The following is a 22,874-nucleotide window of genomic DNA, read 5'->3' on the forward strand; positions in this document are numbered from 1 at the left end:
TTAAAATAGAGCCTTGGAATGATGTAATTTAAATTAAAATATATAACACTGACAAATTATTTTACTAACTCTTGCCCTTGCAAGTCCAAGAGTTTCTGAATAATCGCTATAGACAAAGATAATGTAAAATTGTAATCTTTCACAAAATAATTCAGAACATCTTATGCAGTCTTCTGTCTTATAGTATCATGTATTTATGATAGATAAGACAAAACTTTGAAATTATGAACATTTTTACTTTATATTTTAGATATGTATGGACTTTGCATAAATGAACTCTAAAAGGTAAACCAGAGAGAGAGAGAGAGAGAGAGAGAGAGAGAGAGAGAGAGAGAGAGAGAGAGATCCTCAAAAAATTACCTTTGCATTTGTGCAAAGTATACATATCTTAGCCAATTAATGAAAGCATTATTAAAGATCCCCTTTGCACACGAATTATTTTTTGTAAATAACAAAAGTTATAATACGAAATCAGAGTTAGCAGGTTGTAATGCTATAATAAAACTGCCGCCAACCAGTCAGGAATATCACTGTGTAATTTAGTCTAATTTCCACAAACCCCCTTCAATTTCCACTAGTTTTGTTTTAAAACAAACTATACGCTTCATACTTTTAATCTACTGAGTTTGGGACAGTCAACTATCTATAATGGCCATATTCATCTTTAAATTCCTTCATTGTTTTTGCTCTTGCAAAAAACTGTTATCTAACGTAACTTTATTTTCCAATCAAAGACTCCTACCCTGTAAACGCTAACATATCTATTAATATTGTTGTTAGAATGTGTTAGAATTACAGCGCTGTAATACAACGCTTGTACGACGGCGCGTTCCAAATACGTTTTCGCCACTTCTTATGCGGTACTCTTCTTCTGCAGTTAATGGTGAAACCGGAGCACCTTCCAAAGTGCACCACGCTGAATTGTCCGTCCAGAGCCTAAATTTATACTTCCTGAGTGACAAAACATTTGCCCAAAGACAAGAGAGATTTCTCGACCTCTAGCCAATAGGCAGCAAGGGGCGGGGCATGGAACGGTTAGGCGCCGGGAACCTTGGCAACACGCGAGTGCTGGCATTAACTCCGCGAGGACGGCTGAGAGGGACGCAGTGACTGAGTCTACCGGGCCTTCCCTTGGCTTCTAATCGTGGCCAGCGGAATGAAGATCGAGGAGGTGAAAAGCACTTCGAAGACCCAGCGCATCGCGGCCCACAGCCATGTCAAGGGCCTGGGGCTGGACGAGAGCGGGGCGGCTAAGCCAGCGGCAGCCGGGCTGGTGGGGCAGGAGAATGCGCGGGAGGTAAGAGAGCGTTTCGGTTCCCTGGGAGATGTTTCCGCCAAGGACCCGGTTTTCCCCATCACTAGCGCCGGTTTCACGTCTCATCATCCTCATTCCAACCTCGTGTTCTATAGGACTTGATGAGTGTCCTTAGCAGCAAAAATACCCCCTCGCGCGCACACATACGCACTATTAGATGAAAAATGCACCACCACCACCACCACCCCCGATCCTTATGCTGCATCAAACTCATTGACGTTTCCATTTTACTTGAAGGCTTGTGGTGTTATTGTGGAATTAATCAAAAGTAAGAAGATGGCTGGCAGAGCGGTATTACTGGCTGGACCTCCAGGGACAGGCAAGGTAAGGTATCTTCTTAATTTCTTTCTTAGCAGATTTTTAAATACGTTAGTGGTTACTTAAGTTCCTGGTGTAATAATATTTAAGGACATTTCTTTTCAAGTATTATACCTATTAATGATATTGTTAACGTTTGATACTGATAATAGCTTGCTTGCTTTTTTACATATTTCCCTTATTACATTTTTATGTAACCCATTTCACTGATACAGCAACTCTGGGCAACTTACAATGTAATAAAAAGTGATACAAAGCAATTAAAATTATCTTAATTAGGGAAAAGACACCATGAGATACTAGAGATCATAACGCAATAACAAAATGAATGTAATATCTTCCCAATTTTAACATGAAACATTTGTTTTAGAGAGAATGATTTAGAATACTGAGTTCAATATCCTTTTATCCAGAGAGGTATAGGCCAACTCCTTGTAGTTTATAGACATTATATGCTATAATAATTTGGGGGAAAGCCTTAACTTGAAAGTAATAATAAAGAAATTGTAATCATTATAGTACTGTCTTTTTTTCTCTATTCAATTATGTCTGATTCTTGGAGACTGCCTGAATAGTCTCCATGTTTTGCAGTCTGTATTTTCCAGGCAAGGTTTTCCAGAAGTTTGTCATTGCCTCCTTCCTTGAGCTGAGAGAAAGTGACTGGCCCAAGGCTACCCAGATGACTTTCTTCCTAAGGTGCTCCTGGAAATCATTGTCTCCTAGTTTTTAGCCTAATGATTTAACTGCTACACCAAACTGCTATCTATTCATTCCCGGATTGCTCTCTGGTTCAGCTAAAGAATTTGGTAGTTTCTGGAGCTGCATCATCCAAAAGTCCCAGCTAGAATGATAAAATGCTGAGACATAACAAAATTTGGTTTAACAGCCTATTGTATGTAAACCAAGTCCCATAATGTCCTATATAAACACACACACACACACACACCATAATATTTCTTTTTTGTTTCTTTTTAGTTCTTATAATGCAAATCTACTTAAAAATTGACAATTTTAAAACAGCTTATAAAATTATTTTCTCTCTGCTAAGACGTATGTCCAACTAAGTTATAAAAGTGTATGATGAAAATGCTTTTTTCCTAATTATTCCTCAAAAGAATTTTAGAGCCACAATAAAATTAGCAGATTACTTACCAATGCCTTTTACAAATCAGATGCATTATATTAAAACTAAAGGCTATGTGCAATCTCTTGAAATTAGTAAAATAATTTTTATATTGTAAAAGTGAAAAATAATTAAATGCATTAAGGGATAAATGCTAATTTATTTTTTATTTATTATGTGCCATCAGGTTGGTGCCAGCTTTTAAGTAATTACCTAGATTTTCTCCAGCCAATCTACTTCCGAACTAGTCCTTTAGATCTTCCAGTGGCATACCCATTGTCTCTCTAATTGAGTCATCCACTTGTGTTGTCCTCTTTTTTTCTGTTTTCCCTCCATCTTTCTCAGCCCAGCATGCTAAATTTCTCTAGCTAAATCCTTGCATAATATATGTAAAATATGATAATTTGAGCTGGTTATTGGTGCCTAGTGTGAGAACTCTAGATTATTATTTTTCTATGATATATTTGTTAGTTTCTTTGGCTGTCCATGATATTCTCTGAAGTTTTCTGTAACACCAAAAACACTAATACTTTTTCTGAACTGTTTTCCAAAACCTAGCTTTCATTTCCATAGAGTGTTACAGACTAAAACTTTGCTGCATGATTCTGTTTTTGTATTGCAGACATATGGTATCTAAATATATTTTTCCAAAGCCTTCACCATTACTCTTCCAAGTCTACTCTGTGATGTGTTTACTTGGTTCCTTTATAGCGAATAGTCAGTCACTATCTGCTATAAAGGAACTATCTACGTCTTTAATATCTCCACTAGTTGATGTAACTTGTGTTACTAATTTGGTCTTCTTTATATTTACCTTATCTCTTTTTTCAATCTACTCCATGACCTTGATTACTAGGGTTTGCAAATCATTGGCATTTTCAGTAATCAGAGTAGCATCAGCAGCATAAGGTAGTTAGTAGTATTTCTTCCTCCAGTTTTGAAACAACACTCATTTTCCAATCCAGCTTCCTTTGCTATGTATATATCATATAAATTGAATAATAAGAGGAAAATGTGTAGCTTTGTCTCAATAGCAATAGCTCTTAGACTTATATATTGCCCCATAGTGCTTTACAGCATTCTCTGGGTTGTTTACAATGTCAACATATATTGGCCCCAAAAATCTGGCTCCTCATTTTACCAGCCTTGGAAGGCTGAGTCAACCTCGAGCCCTGCCAGGATTAAACTCCAGGCTATGGATAGAGTTTGAATGCAATACTGCATTCTAACCACTGCACCACTGTTCCGATTTTGTCCGGACTGGTTTTTGATTTTGGGATAGATTTCACATGAGAACTAAGATATTCTGAGATTTCCATTTTCGTAAACACATTCCACATCTTGATGTGAATGACACAATATAATTCCTTTCTATAATCAATGAAGCAGACATGTACTTGTTTTTGGAATTCTTTGGCTTTCTCAATTATCCATGGTGCATCATGTGTCTTGTTCCTTCGCCTTTTGTAAAGCCAGGTTGAACATGTGGCATCTCCTTTTCCATGTAAGGCTTTCATCTGTGTTGGGTGATCCTAAGTGTTAGTGTGAAATAAAGGGTATTATGAAATAGCTACACATTCATTAAGTCTCCTTTTTTATTATTGTTGGTTGCAAAGTCACATCCGACCCATTGCGATCCCATGGACAATGTTCTTCCAGGCCTTCCTGTTCTCTACCATCCTCCAGAGTCCATTTAAGCTCACGCTTACTGCTTCAATGACTCCATCCAGCCACCTCATTCTCTGTCATCCCATTCTTTTGCCCTCAATCATTCCCAACATTAGGCTCTTTTCCAGTGAGTCCTTCCTTCTCATTAGGTGGCCAAGGTACTTGAGTTTCATCTTCAGGATCTGGCCTTCTAAAGAGCAGTCAGGGTTGATCATCTCTAGGACTGACCAGTTTGACCAAGGGACTCGCAGGAGTCTTCTCCAGCACCATAGTTCAAAGATCTCAATTCTTTGGTGCTCAGCCTTTGTTATGGTCCAACTTTCACAGCCATACATTGCAACTGGGAAAATCATAGCCTTGGATATATGCACTTTTGTTGGTAGGGTGATGTCTCTGCTTTTAAGTATGCTGTCTAGATTTGCCATAGCTTTCCTTCCCCAGGAGCAAGCATTTTTTTTTTATTTCCTGGCTGCAGTCCCCATCTGCGGTGATCTTGATGCCCAGAAAAATAAAAGCTGTCACTACTTCCATTTCTTCCCCATCTATTTGCCAGGAATTGAGAGGGCCGGATGCCATGGTCTTAGTTTTCTTAATGTTGAGTTTCAAGCCAGCTTTTGCACTCTCCTTCTTCACCCGCATCAAAAGGCTCTTTTTTTCCTCTTCACTTATGTGTAAACTGCTTTCTTCCTATCTGTTGATCACTGAGTCATTCTTCAGATTTGCTGACGTAGTTTGAGTTTGGTTAGAACCCCTGCAGATGCTTCTTTTAAATTCTTGTTGCCCTCCAACTTGGTAAGAATGAAATGATTTAACTTTGCCTTCTAATGCAAGAAACGTTACTTAGATAGTTTAACATTATATGTAATTATCAGTTATTGCATTTCCCCTATTCTCACCCATGTATTATCCTAGATTTGTCTCCTTTTGGAGGAATGGCATGCCAGTCAAAATCCAAATGCATCCTCCAGCTACAAATATTGTGAAGTCTTACCCTTAAAGTAGTATGGATGTTAAAAATTACTTAGTTCCTATGTTTATTACTCCTCTCCTTATGATAAATCAATAATGCCATATTCCAAGTATTATAGCTTTCAAAGGCTAAATTGCTGCCAACTAACATTAAAACTTTTTGTCCTGATGGCCCCTGTGTCTCTTTTCTCTGAGGTCAGAATAAAAATGGTTAGAATCCATAACTTTTTTTCTATAAATAGAATGGCTCTTTCTGTTTTCAGGAAGCACTGGGATCAGCAGAGTTTCCCACCGGAAGAACGGGCAAAGATACATTCATTATTTGTCAGTTCCCTTCTAATTCAGGGGTCCAAAAGAGTTTTATTGAGCTGACATAGAAAATATTTTGTAGAAGGAGAATTCAATTCAGGATTCAAGCCAGAGTATTTATTTTATAGAAATTGAACTAAAATCAAATGATTATTTTTCTGCACTAATTTAAATTAGTTTTAGTTGGATAATTTAAATGTGTATTTATATATTTTGTGATTTTTTTTCTTGTCTTCAGACTGCTTTGGCTCTAGCTATTGCTCAAGAGCTAGGAAGTAAGGTTCCCTTTTGTCCTATGGTTGGAAGTGAGGTATATTCTACTGAAATAAAGAAAACAGAAGTCTTGATGGAAAATTTCAGAAGAGCAATTGGTAAGAGACTTAAAGAAAAAAAAAGTGTGTGTGTGTGTAAGAATTTATTTATTTATTAAATCCATGCGCCATCCAACGTTTTCGTATTCAGTGCATAGTGTTTATTCTTTGATTGGAGGGACACATTTGTTTGCTTCTCTTTTCAGTGTTCTTGCACAGTGACTGATTTGTCTGCTAGTGTCTTTGTATGAACTGGTGTTTTCTATATTATGATATGTTAGCTAAAACCAGTCAAAAGTAATACAAATGATACTTTTTGAGTCTAATTGAGTATGTTGTCAAATAAATTTGATCAAGCAGTTTACAGGTCGAATAACTTGTTTCTGGAGTTAAATTTCTCTTTATTAATTGAATTTATTAACTGAAATATTTAAATTTCAATTTATACATCCAGTTGCTCCTTTTGACGAACGAACATTTGCACCTAAAATCTTCAGTTACTTTCTGCTGACAGTTAATATCACGATTCCTTTTAGACTTTTGTATTGCTTAAATATAGCTTAATTGTTTTTATTATTGCGTCCAACATTTGTTAATTCCCCCTGTGCTGCCTATGATATAACACAGACCATTATCTAAGTATTCAGGAGCATTAAAGTGAAGAAATGTTTCCATCAGTCCTTGCAACTGAAAAAAGTGACTCATTGATTTTTCTAAGAAAGAGACTTTCAATCATCTATGGTCTTTAAGTTACAATTAAATTGGCAGGGTTCATGGAGAGAGAGTTCAAAGATGGAGAGAGCACCGTCTGCAATATTTCCTTGATGTGATGAAGAGTTACCTGTCAGATTTGGAAATTTGAACCAACAGTTGAAACCTGTGTCAAACACATTTGTCATTCCTAGAGATAGCAATAATTTAACAGCCAGCTACATTGTTGAAGCTTCATATTTTCTAGAGGTTAGGCTGGAGATGCTTCTAAACAAGTATTTGATGTTAGTGACGGAAATGTTTCCACATCCGTTGATATTGGGCTGATTTCTCTTTCAGAAAGTATTAATGTTTTAAAATAACATTGGTAATCCAAACATTCTTTTAGTGCCAGCAATGTAAAAAATAATAATAATTCTTGTACGATTACATATATTTTCACTCTTAAATTATGATACAGTGCGATAAGCAACAGCAATTAATTTTGACAAATTTACAAAACAACATATAATTTTAGCTCTTATCAGTTGAACCTGAGTTTAGAAGCACTGAAAATATACAAGATAAGTATCAGAAATAGCAATGGAAATCGAAAACAATGGGATGTTGCATCCAGGGATAGTATTATAAAGATGTTATACCTTTTCATGACTTGCCCCAGTGCTTGGGATGGTTGCCAAAATAAGTTTGATTATCTTGTGAACAGAGGGGGCATGCAGAGAAATACAACTTTTTTTCTTTTTCCTTGTCCTAAACTTGAATTTTTATTATTATGAATATATTATTTATTTTCCATAAAGCTTTCCATTGAATTGACAAGCCTACCTGGAGATGTTGACCATCTGGAGTAATCCAATAAAAATGGCAGCCTGTAACTTGTATATTGAATATTTACAGGACTAAGAATTAAAGAAACCAAGGAAGTTTATGAAGGAGAAGTCACAGAATTGACTCCCTGCGAAACTGAGAATCCTATGGGAGGATACGGCAAAACCATTAGTCATGTCATTATTGGACTCAAAACAGCAAAAGGAACTAAACAGCTAAAGGTAGCTATGGTCATTTTTCAAATGTTGCTCAGTTTCTTAATAGTTCTGTCTTTTGAATAAAAAAGAAAGGGAAACGAAATTCAAGAAAGTTTTATTAGCAGATTTTTTTAATTTTTTTTTAAAAAAATTAAGAGATTCGAGGAAGTTTTAATTTACTTGTCTCCTTTTATAGGTTTATTCTGCAAATGGATATAAGATCCAGTTAGAATTTTCAATTATCTTTCAGTTAGCTTGGCACATGTACTTTTGTTTATAGATCCTGTCTATCCCCCCATTGAGAGAAACAGTTGAAATAAACATTTCTTCTACTCGGTGATGTAAACTTGACATTTTAAATTACTACATAATTTCTCAAGAGCTGTATAATTCATTTCAACTGGGAATCCTATTCATACTTACTTGGAAGTGAGCCTGTTAAAACCAATGGGGCTTTTTCTAAGTATTTTTGTTCAATATTGCCAGAGACTTAAAATATTGGTTACCACCTCTCCTACTGTGCACCAAGTTACCTCTTCCGACCTTTCCTTTTGAAAAAAAAGGGGAAACAACAAAACACAATGCTATATGCCTAGGACATGTTAGCTAATATTCTAAACAGGGCACGAATGCACTGGATTTTATAAATTGAAGTGTTTCTGTGCACTCTAAAGCAGCATATCCCAGGGTTTCTTTCTGCAATTTAGACTTTCCCATGAACATGAGGAAGCCATGCCTCTCAGACTGCTTTTCTTATTTCAGGGCAAGGAAAGCTAGTCTCAGTGTTTTATTGGCAGATATTAAAAACACCCCGGCCTCCTTCCTAATCTGCAGCCTGGGGTAATGGTGATCACCATGCCCTTATTCACACCTTTTCCCCCCTAGAAAGCCTGATAATTTGACAGCCATCAAAATTTCACAATAGTTAAATATCCTGTTAAAAACAATTAAAATCAGTCATTGACAATCAACTGAAAAGTCCATTTAAAAAGGTGTTTTGGCATGAGTTAAAAAGTATAGTTTTTAGGTTAGCATTTTGTGTGAATTTAGTTAGTGTGTTTTATAAATTTTTATGGCTTATGTGACAGTGGCTTTGAATCAGTTATAGCCAATTAATTAGAGGGGTTTAAATGATACGTCAACCACTGTTGTATCTTGGAGTTTTACCTCTCCAGAGTATCTGATGTTTAAATGATGGCATAAGAAGAATATGTAAAAGCAACTGAAATACCATCTGAATGCTACAGTATAATATTGAATTTAAAATATTTATATTATAATTGCAGAATGCATTAAATCAATCCAACTAGTAGTTGAATTTGACAAATTAGCTCATTCTAAATGTAGATAAATCTAAATTCCTAGAGCATGTTCTTCCAGTGCTATAAATATTGCTTCTTGGATGGCTTTTTGTAGAATCAAACATGATTTTTATAAAACCAGGTTGTCTGATCTTGATGTTAATGTAGTTAATCATTGTTTATTTTCTCTAACTCCAGTTGGATCCCAGCATATTTGAAAGTTTGCAAAAGGAAAGGGTAGAAGCTGGCGATGTCATTTATATTGAAGCAAACAGTGGAGCTGTCAAGGTAAAGCAAGAAAGTAGCCGTGAAGCTCTGTGTATTTTGACCTGCCTTCCTGTCTCCTTTGGTAAAAAGTCTTATTGTCCTAACAACCTTAATCCCTTCTAGTATATGTTACCTTTTTCTCGACGTCTGAAATCTCTTTTTCTTACATGAATTCCACCGCTAAAGAAAGTAGTAATGCAATTCATAAATAAGGTAATTTTATCTGAGACCCTGGGTTACAATTGCAATGAATGTTCCTCGTTGATTTTTAATACTTGACTTGAAACTTGTGTATTTCTTATTCATAAAAGCAAGGCAAGAAGATTTAAAGTAATTTCAGTCATGCTCATAAGAAATGCATAAAGCTTTTAATCTTTATCCCTGTAGATTTTTTTTGTCATAAGATATATGCATCTAGAAGGAAATGCTGCATTAGTTAGCATGCTGCTCTTATCTGATTTAAAATGTAGTATAAAGAGATACTTGGTGTTTAATAGACAAGCATAATATTTTGTATCAAACAATAAATCATTCATGTCCAAAGGAATCTAAAACAATTTCTACACTTTCTACCAAATCAGTTGGATTTGTCCTTTACTCCATTTTCTTCATTTCCAGAAAAATGACAGTAGAATTTCATAGCTTTTCATTTTCAAGGACAAGTCTGGCATTTTCAAAACTCTCAACCAGAGCTTGTCGTGTGCATAACTATAAAACTAGACCTTTGTTTATCAGCCTATATGTCACTCTGAATATTTGTAATAACACTAACTATAAATATAGTGGGTATGATTTCTAAATTCTCCTCCACAGAGGCAAGGTAGGTGTGACACCTATGCTACTGAATTTGACCTTGAGGCTGAAGAATATGTTCCCTTGCCAAAGGGTGATGTGCACAAGAAGAAAGAAATTATCCAGGATGTCACACTACATGATTTGGATGTAGCCAATGCTCGACCTCAGGTACGAATGGCAAACTGTATGCACATACAGAAAAGGAAAATGGTTAACGGCAGGATGGATTTGACTTAAGTCAACTTGATTTAAATCATTATTTTTAAAGAGAAACTGTCATCTCTGAGTGGTTCCCTGTCTGACCCCCTGCTGTTAACTTACCGACAGTTCTAATATTGCAGAATATACAGCCTTGTGCTACATAACTAAGCTCCATTTCATTCTGAATAAACTAAATTATTAATGTATCTTAAATCGACAAGTACATTTAGATAGGTTTTTGCTCCAAAAGCATTTTATTAAAATAAATTTGATAAAAATAAAAACAAATCCATTTTTTTAAATTTTAAAAATCATCGATATTACATAGGTGGATTTTCATATAGACTTTCAATTTTAAAATAATTATGAGTTACTAGAAATTGGTTGATATAAAGAACTTGAAAACTTTATTTTTAGCTCAACATTCTTATAGTCTTAATAAATCTTTCTGTACAAGCAGTCCTTTATTAGACTTTTAAAAAGTTTCATTAATTCACAAATCAATTTTCTGTAGGGTGGACAAGACATCCTTTCCATGATGGGACAACTAATGAAACCAAAGAAAACTGAAATCACAGGTGCTCCAAATATCTCTCTCATCTTTTTCTTATTGAAGTAATTCTATTTAATTTGGTGATACATTAATGCATCATGTTAAGTTTTTAAAAGAGGCATTGAAAAAGCAATCTGTATGCATAGAGGAAACAAGGCCTGTATTGCTTGGGATAATTAAAATTGAATGAAATGTAATCATTAATGTGTAATTGTTAGAAATCACAATCCAATACAAATGTGGGTACACTTAATGAAACTAGCATAAGGTAGTTTGTCACAATATTGATACATTACAGAATTTTGCATTCATTCTGAAATGGCCATCAGTAGAGGATGTCTTAATACAGGTAATGTTCAGTTAACAACCACTTGTTCAGTAACCATTCAAAAGTACAGTGACATTGAATATGTGGTTGTTAACTGAGCATTACCTGTATTTAGTTCTTGAGATTCTTGCCATTCCTGCCATTCCTCACATTTTTACAATCTGGGCAGTTGGTAACCGGTTCAAACTAAAAATGGTTGCAGCACCCACTTCCTAGAAATAAAGACAATGGGGAAGTTGCAAGTTATACCGGTAAGTCTCCTCCACCTGTGCACCATCCCAGATTCTCTTCACTCATGTTACCCTTGCGAGCCAGCAACACACACTCTCTAAGCTTTATTGCACTCCCTGTGCCTCCTTGGCCTCTTGTGCAATGGGGTCAAACTTTGCTGCTTGTCAAGCATAGGAAATCAAGAGCCAAGGCTGTTCAAATGAATACAAGCTTATTGTTTGCTAATACTCCCTATAAGAATCTGAACCATTAGTGGTCAAAGAAAATTGGTGGTAGATAAGAGTCAACAGAATTGAAAGAACGCTGGATCTCTTGTGGGCAGGAAGGGTCTCAAGACTGATGACGCGTTTGACCCTTCCCTTGGGCTCGGCCTAGCCATCTTTTACACTGCTCTTTTGCCATGCCTCCCTGGCCACTTTCATAACATCCTGAAGCCCCATCGCACTCTGCCATTCATCTTCAGCCACATGCACACCCCTCATTCACTCTCCCACTCAGCAACAGCCATTTAGCTGCCTGTCGACTGCACACCCATTGACTTCTTGTTGGAAGGCGACAAGAAAGTTGCAAGGAGGTGCTTGCTTAACAACGCATCAACCTTCCTTAACAATGGCAACTGGGATTGCAAGGAATGCCATCACTTAAGTGGTATGGTTACGTGATACCCTACTTTACAGCCACATTGTATTAGCGTTGGAAATTCCCGTCCCAATTCCAATCATAACTCGACTACCTTTAATAAATATTTATTTGACTTGGTTTATTTGGTATATACTTCAGTATATACATTGTCATTTAAAAGACAACATTTACAAGAGATTATTCCAAATTGTAATACTTCAAAAATGAGAAACTTGAGAAAGTGTCATTCAGTGATAATTTACTTAGCCTGTTTTAAAGTTTTTCACCAAAACTAGAAAGAGTCTGATCCTGTAGGAAACTGATAGGAATAGTACAGATAAATGAAAGAATCCTGAATTTTTGGCAGGTAACAAATAATATAGGCTCAGGGCTTATCTGTGGGTTAGCAAATTTACTAGTATAAATGTTTGTTTTGCTGCCAGAAGTCTTGAGCCAAACAAACCAGTATCTCACAGAATACCTTTTATAATAGGGAAAGTGAAGAAACTAGATTCATCAAAACGATTAAGAGTTTTGTGGGAGGGGGTTTGTCCAAAAGTTAACACTCCAATATTAATTGGATTGCATTGCATTTATGAAAAAATGCTTGACGTCATTTATTTAAATGTATTTTAAAGAAATGGTCTTGTACATTAGATACGCTTCTACAGAGCTGTATATTTTTCGGGAAAAGAATACTGATGAAATGATATCTAGAAGTCTGCTGTTTCTTTTCCATTCAGACAAGCTTCGAGGCGAGATCAACAAGGTGGTGAATAAATACATCGATCAAGGCATTGCAGAGTTAGTCCCCGGCGTACTTTTTGTGGACGAAGTTCACATGCTGGATATTGAGTGCTTCACATATTTGCATCGAGCGTTGGAATCTACTATTGCTCCGATAGTCATCTTTGCCTCCAACCGGGGAAACTGCGTAATCAGGTACAGTGCTTAAAGCTTAGTCCTTCCCCGTAGGGGAGAGAGATTTCATGTTGCAGTGATCAAGATTTAGTGTGTTTCTTGAAAAATGGGGGGGGGGGTGTTCCTCCTCTCTTGTGACACACACACACACCCAGCTATCCAAATTTACTCTGTTTATTTGCCTTGCTCTTTCCCCAGATGAATTTTCAATATGCTGTTTAATAATTTTCAACACTGACGCTATCTGACTATTCTCCTGCTTCTGTACCCACCAGTTTCCGTTTCTTCGTTTTTGACTTGCTTGTTTTTCATAGCCTGAAACAGATATCATTTTGATCTTGACAGCTTTTGTCTTTGCTTCTCAAATTATTTTACACTGAAATAAGTTTTGGGGTTGCATCATGCAACGTACATGTTATGAAATATCAGTGCTTATTTAACTATAGCATGTCTTGGCATTGCACCTTTTAATGTATAATTACAATAACAGTTAATGCTAATTTTAGCATGATGAGATTTGTTGTTTTTTCAAGGATTTAACTGTATGCTATACTGCTAAGAGCTAAATATCAAACGTTTTTAGCCATCATTTTGATATTGCTTAAATTTATCTAAATTCTTTGAGGGTTCATCTATGTATTTACATTTTGCCTTCTTTTCTGCATATTCATTGTATATGATACAAATCAAGAAAAATTATTTGTTGTCTTTGGGGTGTCATGATTTAACTTTCAAAAACAATTATGCTTCCTTGATTACTAAGCTCATTAGTGATTTGGTTTATTCTAGTCTTCTGTTAGCACTTGATTTTAGGATGGAAATGCTTTTATATCCTTATTGCTTCAAGAGCTTGTAAATTCTGACCTATTCCATGATTCATATGGGTCCATGTTAGTGATACTCCAAAGCTTGTAAATGTCTTCCAGATGATAAGCGTGGTTTGATTGAATATTTTCACAGCTCATCATGTTTTCTACAGGTATAGCAACAGTAATGAATATGAAGCAAAGACATTAAAAATGTGTTTCTTCTTTTTACTGTTTCTTAACATTTAGTTAATTTTGTTCAATTTCTGTTCATGATAGAAGAAAAACAAGGTTCACAAAGCAACATATAAGTAGTATAATAAAATTACATCAAGAAGAAAAGGTCGAGAATGCAAAGAAAAAAAGAATAAAATCCTTTGGTGCCTTTCCTGTGAACATATCTGCCCTCTCCTTCTCTTTGATGTTGTTCTAGATCAGTGGTTCCCAACCTTTATTTGGCCATGCCCACCTAAGCATCTCTAAAATCCTGATGCCTTCCTTGTGACATATAATTCTTATTTTATTCAAAAAGTGAACTCTACACATGCAGACCCTAAAAGGTCATTAACTTGGTTTTAAAAATGTTCAAAATGCCCCCATTAAAAATCAAATTGTCCTCCTGTGGGGCCTGCACCCCACGTTGGGAACCACTGTTCTAGGTGCTGCACATATTATGCTTTCTCTAGTTTTTTGTTTTTAAAAATATAAATGCTGTTATAACAGTTTAACTCCAAATATTAGGAATAAGGCAGCGGCAGTTATCCTAACAATAGCTAAAGCAAAATCTTAATAACAGTACAATTTTTGGCCTGTCTTCTTTGTTCTTTAAACTATGTGATCTTTCAAAATTCAGCTTCACACTAAAACAAACAAACAATCATTATTATCACGATGCAGAAAATAAATATGGCATTTCAAAAATGATAATCATACTATCCTTTTCTCTCTCTATTAGGCATATAGCCTTCTTTCTTCTCCATAAATTCTATAAATTAGGTATTCCCCCTACTTTTTCAGAATATATTTTGGCTTCATATAGTGGAGACTATTACAATCTGAAATTTCCCAAGTATCAGCCAATTATGAATATATATATATATCACATTTTATAAAAAGAATATGCGCTCTTAATTCCATTTTTAGAAATAAATCCCTCTTCGTTTTAAGGAAAGATACATTACTGCACTTGAGCGCTAGTCACTTTCTCATTCCTTATCCCATCCTATCAACCCCAAATAGAATCAAGGATTTTAAGTAATAATCTGAAATGAATGACGTTTCATATGAAACTGGGGTGCCCTCTAATGGAGAAATGAAGTTTTCCACACACAAAAAAATATTCTTAGACTATGTAAATAATTGTCTGTCAGGAAGGAGGTTAATAGTTAAATTGCATGCTGATGTTATATAGAAGCCTAAACTTTCCTTTATATTTTTTCAGAGGGACCGAAGATATTATCTCTCCACATGGGATACCTCTGGATCTTCTGGACCGGGTAATGATAATTAGAACCATGTTATATACACCACAAGAAATGAAACAGGTAATTCTTTCATATATAACATTTGGGTAATGGGCAGCAAATGACTTTATGGAACTTTACTTAGGTAATTAAAGTGTAAAATGAAGCAGCCGATTCTTATTCAAATGTGACTACAAATTCTTTTGAAAGTTATTTTTCAAAGGTTTTTCTATTTGTTAGCATACTATACTGTCAGTCACATGCATGAACAAGTCTGCCTTGGCTGAAAATTATGCTTAAGTATATGTTTGAACTTCATATTTGCTTTTTTTTTTAATGAAACCAGTTCAATTACCACAGCAACTCTAGGTGATGTACAATATGAAACTATTACAATTTAAAACAACAGAAAGGGGGAACAATGCAAAAAGTATTCAGGGCTGATGTCAGGGAAACTTTGCTATAGTTATAGAATCTATAAACATTGGTCAGTCAAAATCGAGTCAATATCAGAAGTGGGATCACTCATTTTATTCCTAAGGTCTACTGACATGGCCAGGTTTTCAGTTGTTTAATAAAGGACATTAGGGTGGGGGCAAGAGATGGCCCATCCCCAAAGAGATGACATTATTTTAGCAGGGGGACATGGAGTGTTCCAATGCTACCAGATCTTACCAGATGGGCACTAATAGACAGTCTGCCTTGGAGATATCCTGGTTTTGAGCTGTAAAGGTTTATACTCAGTCCTTTGAATATAACTAATTGAAAACCAGTGCAGTTCATGAGGTAGAGGAGTCACATGGGCACAGTGACATATACTAATACATTACTCCATTGTGCACCTGTTGTAGCTTCCAAGTAGTTTTCAAGGGCAATCTCATGCAGAGTGCATTGCAGTCATCAAACCAAGAAACAGTTTAGGTAGCGACTAGCAATGGGGCCTCCTGATATAGAAAAAGACCAAATTGGCACACCAGATGAATCTGTGCAAAGGCCTCCAGTTTGTTTTTTATTTTTACTTACATTAATAGTGGGCAAGCTACATTAACAAAGCAGTTGCTAATAATTATCTTCAAATATATTTATGTTTCTAGGCACACAAATATGGAATACAGGGGTATAAGACTTCATCTTTCTTAAGATTAGAAAAGCACTTGCATGCTAAAATGTCTTGAAGAGTGTGCACATGTAAATTCCTACCGTGTTTCCCCGAAAATAAGACAGGGTCTTATTTTCTTTTGACCCCTGAAATAAGCACTTGGCCTTATTTCTGGGGAAGTCTTATTATTTTTGAAGTGCAGGAGGCAGCGACATGGTCACCTCGGCTGCTGTTGTGTTGCAATATTTTCGGGGAGGGCTTATTTTCAGGGGAGGGTTTATTTTAGCGCATGTCCTCAAAAGTCCGATTGGGCTTATTATCCGGGGAGGTTTTATTTTCGGGGAAACGGGGTAGAGTTCATTTTCTGCCATTAGTTCCTTATGGTATTCGTGTATCCATCATTCAATTGATCTAAAGAGAACAGAGCAACCTTTGTTAACGCTTTCCAAGAGAAATCTGGCCTTCACAGTTTTCCAACATGCAAAATAATATTTCTGAAATCTCCAGATCCATCTTAGTGCGTGCATTGATTATAATTCTTGAATGTTATTATGAAATATCTGGTCAATGATTCCCCTCATTAGTGTCTCCATACTATGGATTGACATATAAAGAAGCTACTGCAGTTTATCATGTCAATTCTTTGTATTATTTAAGAGATAGTGTCAGTGGTGGAAAGCATTGTCACCAGATAATAGTCTCTCTTGCTGGATAAGTGCCAAGGAGGAACAGAAACATTTATTGAACGTAAATATACCAGTACAGCATCATTTCCTTTAGTATGAGGAGGCTTTTGTGTGCTTTAAAAAAAAATTAGCAGCATTGATATTTGGGATGGATTTTTATATATGACAGAATAATGTAAATTATACTAGGGCTAATCACAGGGTACAGATGGTGTCAAAGAGGCCTTAATCTGTATATAAAGATAATTCAGAAGTTGTGTCATTGTCAAGAAAATAAATTCAAGGGTTCCTATATTGCGTTCCACATTGTGACTTGCTTTTTCAGAAGCATGAAGGATGATAAAGATATATTGCATAACTTCAAGCAGCTTTGATTTGCGTAGAATTTGCCAGTCTTTTCTGTGAACATTTATAAATTATATACCCCATTAAGTTGCCACTGAATCTTCCCCTGTGGGCTGTTAAATGGTTAAAAGTCTATTTTATGAACTGTTGATTTTTGAAAGAATTTGGAAGATGAGCTTCTGTATTGTTTGATTAAATTTATCAGTCACAAAGGAGGTGAGATGGAGAAACTGACTTCATGAAAGCAATAATTCTTACTTTAAATTAAATATAATGTTCTGTGCATTCTTTCTAAATATTTTTAAATGGAAACTTGTTCTATTTAGTACAAAGGACAGAAAAGTGGATTGTTTCAGTTGAAAGCAAAATTTCCATAACTAAATCTGTCAACCTCTACCTCAGGTAGTGTGCTGGGTTCTGGGCGTCATATTTCAGACGCATTCAAAAGAATCGGAAGAGTGTATTGCAAAGGACATTAAACATGTTCAGAGGGCTAGAAATGAAGACATGGGAAGAGACACTGAAATTGCTTTACTCTTGTCTTTACTCTTGTGGGGGGGAAAACCACCAAGAGTAAATACTAGATTAATACCATTTTAAAGGGCAAAGTATTAATTACTGTAGAATCTAAATTCTTATTTTATTTTTCAGAGTTGCCCGAATAGAATTTATATATTGAATATTTATTTATATACTACTTTCTATATACTTTTATTATGTTTTGAAACAGTTTACAGTTTAAAACCTCTGTTAAAATGTAATAGATTAACAGTAAATTTAAACTCTTGGAAGAGCTATGCAAATTGAATTTGGAAAGGATGAAAGCAAAACCATTCATATTGAGAAGTCCTGGCTGAAGAAGTAGATCTTCAAAACAGATCTAAGCAATACAGTTGTGATCCCTTTTTAATTTTGAGAGTGGAGAAACCTTTCAGAGGGCAGATAAAAAGACGTCCCTCTTTTTCCTTGCTATCCTCTGTGAGACTTCTCGGTAATGTTGATGATCATCCCCAGATTTGTAACCGCAGAAGTGGTACCAAGTTGTTTAGAACTGTATATCAAAGTCCAAACTTGGAACATGATTTGATGGCTAATTGGCAGCCAGTTCACTAACTTTGTCAGAAAAGTTGCAAGGTTAGGTGCCTCACTGTTGATCTCAGCAGTGAATGTTGTTTACTGTATGGAAATTATTTGCTGGATTTATTTGTCATTTTTTCAAAGAACTTGTATGTGCCAAAATTGTACTCTTGTATTTAAATCTTCAAACAAGTAGACAGGTGAGCAAGTCAAGCTACATTTTGCGCTTTTATATTCCATTCTGATCCCTGTTCCAAAATTTGGTGGTTTGCCGCCAAAGATTTTTGGCATCTTTTTCTAATATTTGAGGTTGAAAGAACTAAAATGTTGTGCAAATCTTTAAAATGTATGTGAAAGCCCAGCTGTTTTATGAGGCATGACTCCATTCTCTGCTATGAAACAAAAGCCAAAAAAAGTGCATCTTTTAGCCAATGTAGGGTTACCCTCTGGCTTTATGAATTAGAATGTGAAGAAGAAAGAGTTGTTTCAGTTCAAATGGACAACAATTGTGACACGGTACATCACATGCCCTTTTTGAAACTTCTGTAAACTTGCCTTAAGATGTTTTGGACTATGGATCAAAAAACCTAAACTGAAAACAACGTGATCGCTGTGGTTGGAATTGCAAAGTTCATCTGCTTTGGGGTTGCTGTTTTTTTAAGAATGGAGTTCAGTTTTGAATTAGAGATATTAACTCTTCACAAAGAAAGGAAAAGTCTAGCTAGAGGAAGATGATTTCTTAATCTTTATTCGTCAGTGATGAGCACTACAAAAAGAAACCTCAATAAGAAACCTTATAATCCAGATATCTTTTATTATATCAATCCCAATTGCATGCTCATCCCCCTCTTCTCCTCTTCCACGTTCTGATTCTCTTGGTGTTGCATTTTTATGGCTTTAATTTAAACGAGTGCTTCTTGATATCTTGTTTACCAAGCTGCCAAAGTGAAAAATACCTGTATTATATGAGACTCACAGTTCCAGAGTTATCTCAACACTATAACACAACATCATTATCCAGTCTGCCCCTTATCACTCAGCTGGTAATATGGACTGCAGGGAGCCTAGTGCCACTTTTTTGTTAGAGCTCTCCATAGTCAGACTTATTGGCGATATCTTCTTTTTCAACTTTACAAAAATCTTCAAACCAGTACAAGTTGGAGACTGTTCATGATAGATTAGATTTATCTGAATGGTTTTGTGGGAGGGTGACACTAACAGACAAAATTTCTTACATCTTTAACCATCTTATTTATCAGGATGCTAAAAACTTTGATGTGCATTTGAGCCTTGAAAGAGCAATTGTGACTTTCCAAAGAAATTAGGCTGCTCAGTACTCCAAGTGGGAATTGGTGCGCTGTAGTTCCTTCGGTCAGTCCGTTCATTTTCTTTCATGTTTTAGAAATACAAAGAGTTATCAGTGAATTCCCCCTAGTATTTTTCCAATTATAAGTTTAAAGGAACTGAGACTGTATATTTCAAATTGGATATAAAGTCAGAATTAAAATAAACTGCCCCCTAAAACATACGATTTTATAAACCCTAGATGCTATAATATGCCATATACTCAAATGTAAGATATTTTTCCCCAAAGGCAATTTGTAATATAAATGCATTTTTATCCTGTTTTTCCCCCTCATCAGATCATAAAACTTCGAGCTCAAATAGAGAGCATAAATATTAGTGAGGAAGCACTGAATCATCTTGGGGAAATTGGCACCAAAACCACATTAAGGTAAGCACGAAAAATATAAATATATAATGATATTCGGTTTGGAAATGGGATAAAGTTGGATGGGAAGAGACAGCTATTATTCATCTAACTGTCATAGGACATCTGGTGAAATATCTCATCCACAATAATGACCAAATTTAGAGCTTCTCCCTCTCTGACATTTCACTTCTAGTCCTCCTCTTCCTTCTCTTCTTTAATCCAGCAATTCTTAGGCAAACAGCTACTTACAACTGAAAAGTAGTAGAAATAATAATTGCAGAAATTAATATCCTATAAAAATAGGCCATATAGTTAATAAAGGGAATCCTGCTGCTTTTTTTCACACTGCATTTTACTATTCTTTCATTAAGTAATCAGAATCAACTGCTAAGCCTGTTGTAGCTTCCAGTGATTGCTGAAGACTTTAACTTCCAAATGATACAGAACTATTGAAATGTTTGCAGCCCTTACATAAGTGTTATGCAAAATCAAAATACTTCTTGGTAATTGATTTAACTGACGGAGTTTAACTGATTCAGCTAGATTAAACTAATTTTTGTTATGCCATCTTTCTAAAACTTTCTTTTAGTAACACAGCCACTGCATTTAACATAAAATCTGCATTAGGGCTAGAATGTTTAGAACATAAATTATTGCTTACAGTAAAATGTCATAATTGTGAACATGGATTCTGTAGTTCTTCAGTTATTTCTATGAAGTAAAGGAAAGAGATTTTTAAATTTTGTTTCACAGGTTATCGCATCACTGTCTACAGCAAATTGTTTTGGTAACTCTTAATTCCATAATTAGTGCCTTGCCTAAGTCTTTGATATTTCCAACCACAAAATATATTGGTAACATCTGGAGACCAAGCTGCTGCATTTATAATAAATATTTTTACATGTCTCTTGAGAAATTTTCTGTTTTGTTTGTAATTATAATTGGCATGTTTATTTGATCATTGCTTATTACTATTGTTTTTATTATTTGGCTATAGGTATGCTGTGCAGTTACTCACCCCAGCCAATCTGCTAGCCAAAATAAATGGGAAAGATAGCATAGACAAAGAACATGTTGAAGAAATAAATGAACTCTTCTATGATGCCAAATCCTCAGCAAAAATCCTGGCTGATCAACAGGAAAAATACATGAAGTAAAGACATTTGTTCAGCTTTCTAACATTCAGAACTGATTTATACATTCTCCAAGTTCTTCAAAGAAAGAGGCAGAATAATTATCTCAGAGAACTGAAAACTTCATATATCAAATTACTTGTTTACAGTAGGATCAAATCTGTGTTCCTAATTATTTAGAGGGAATGTGGTGATATCTTGGCTTGTGGTAACATGATATCTCATGTTTGTGCTATATGAAATGGATGCATCTGGCAAATTCTTCTGACTGTTTTAGATTTGATTGCTCATGTATTCATATCTAAACAGAATATATTACCTTTTAAATATTGTGTTAAAATTGTGGAGATGTTTAATTAAAAAAAATCACTAATTTTGGTTTGTGACTCAAATGTTGATCTTTTCAAGAAGAACTTTTACCCAGTAAAAGTTACCTGTTTTGACATTTTCTGTAAGTAAAATTGAGATGGGTGGCAAGTTTTTTTGCTAAGCTGGTACAGTTGAGGAAGGAGGCAGCATTCTTAATTCAAAATAGGAATTAGTCTTGCTTGTAAGTACGTCAAGAATGCTCTCAGTGTTGATATACTTTTTGCAATGTCGATGGCCAACGCTGTAGCAAAGAGATCTAAAGCTGGATGATTTATGATCTCTTGCAAATATATACACTTCAACAACTTTGGAAGATTTGATGCCACTCTATGAAATTCAAATAGGGCTTTTTTTATAATCTTTAGTGAAAGGACATTTGATTGAAAATAATATTTTTTCTCACTCACAGCTGCTTCTGTTTAACATTATTATGCAAGCTTAAACCCAATTACAGTATATTTTTACAAAACCTGGGAACTGATAGGAACATAATTCTTCTGTAAATGTGTATTGTTATATTTGGGAAATTACCTAGAAAAAGAAAGTACAACACATAAAACTCATAGGTATAACAACTTATTACAACCTCTGAATTTTTAATTTCTCCATAGTAAATGCCAATATATTTCCCTTCTGGCAGGTAGCACAGTTTTTTATTTCCAAAATATTTTTGTTTCAGAAGTATACTAAATTGAGTTGTCTTCCTCTACTGTATATTTACTACCTCTGACAAATGGCAGTAAAAATGTGTGCCTTTTGGTTTAGTGATTAATACTCTTCCGCGAATGGGTTATTTTAAAAAATAATTACACAATACAGGTTTTTCCCCCCAGCTTGGACAAAATGCAGGGTGTTTTGTTCCAACAAGCGCATAATGTGAAAAGGCTCCTTTGACCTCAGTGTTTTACACAAACCTATGTATATCTATAAACCTAAACTTCAATTGGTGAAATCGAATTAGTATTTTAGAAGCACTAAAAATGCGTAGTGTTTTGCAATACTAAAGTACTTACAACTACTGAAACTATCAAATCATGGTCTGTGTATGATCTTTGTTAAAAAGCCAATATTTCCAGTTAGGTTATGCCAGATAAATCCTTTGAGGTCCTAATGTATTATTTTAAAAGTAATAGTTTGTCATTTAGCTCTAATGGTTCCTTATAATTAAGATTACTAGCCTTTTTAATATCACAATTAAATTTAAGAGACAGCAGG

The 22,874-nt window shown here is 35.2% G+C and overlaps 1 protein-coding gene across 1 annotated transcript; it reads left to right on the forward strand.

Moving 5' to 3' along the window:
* The first annotated feature begins 983 nt into the window (after positions 1-983).
* Positions 984-22,295, forward strand: RUVBL1 (RuvB like AAA ATPase 1). The gene is made up of 11 exons (XM_081939510.1): positions 984-1,297; positions 1,553-1,639; positions 5,941-6,073; positions 7,622-7,773; positions 9,249-9,338; positions 10,131-10,280; positions 10,828-10,891; positions 12,790-12,988; positions 15,215-15,317; positions 20,087-20,178; positions 21,155-22,295. Exons 1-11 carry the CDS (start codon positions 1,157-1,159, stop codon positions 21,312-21,314), a joined length of 1,371 nt encoding a protein of 456 aa, XP_081795636.1. The 5' UTR covers positions 984-1,156; the 3' UTR covers positions 21,315-22,295.
* Positions 22,296-22,874: the final 579 nt, after the last annotated feature.

The sequence above is a fragment of the Natrix helvetica genome (genome assembly GCF_964273705.1).
Source record: "Natrix helvetica genome assembly, chromosome: 1".
Classification (NCBI taxonomy): Eukaryota; Metazoa; Chordata; class Lepidosauria; order Squamata; family Natricidae; genus Natrix; species Natrix helvetica.

Excerpts from the sequence above, each read along its gene's own strand:
- RUVBL1 (XM_081939510.1), top strand. The coding sequence starts at position 1,157 with ATGAAGATCGAGGAGGTGAAAAGCACTTCGAAGACCCAGCGCATCGCG. Across the intron at positions 10,281-10,827 it reads TAGCCAATGCTCGACCTCAG|GGTGGACAAGACATCCTTTC; the intron begins GTACGAATGGCA and ends AATTTTCTGTAG. Across the intron at positions 20,179-21,154 it reads GGCACCAAAACCACATTAAG|GTATGCTGTGCAGTTACTCA; the intron begins GTAAGCACGAAA and ends ATTTGGCTATAG.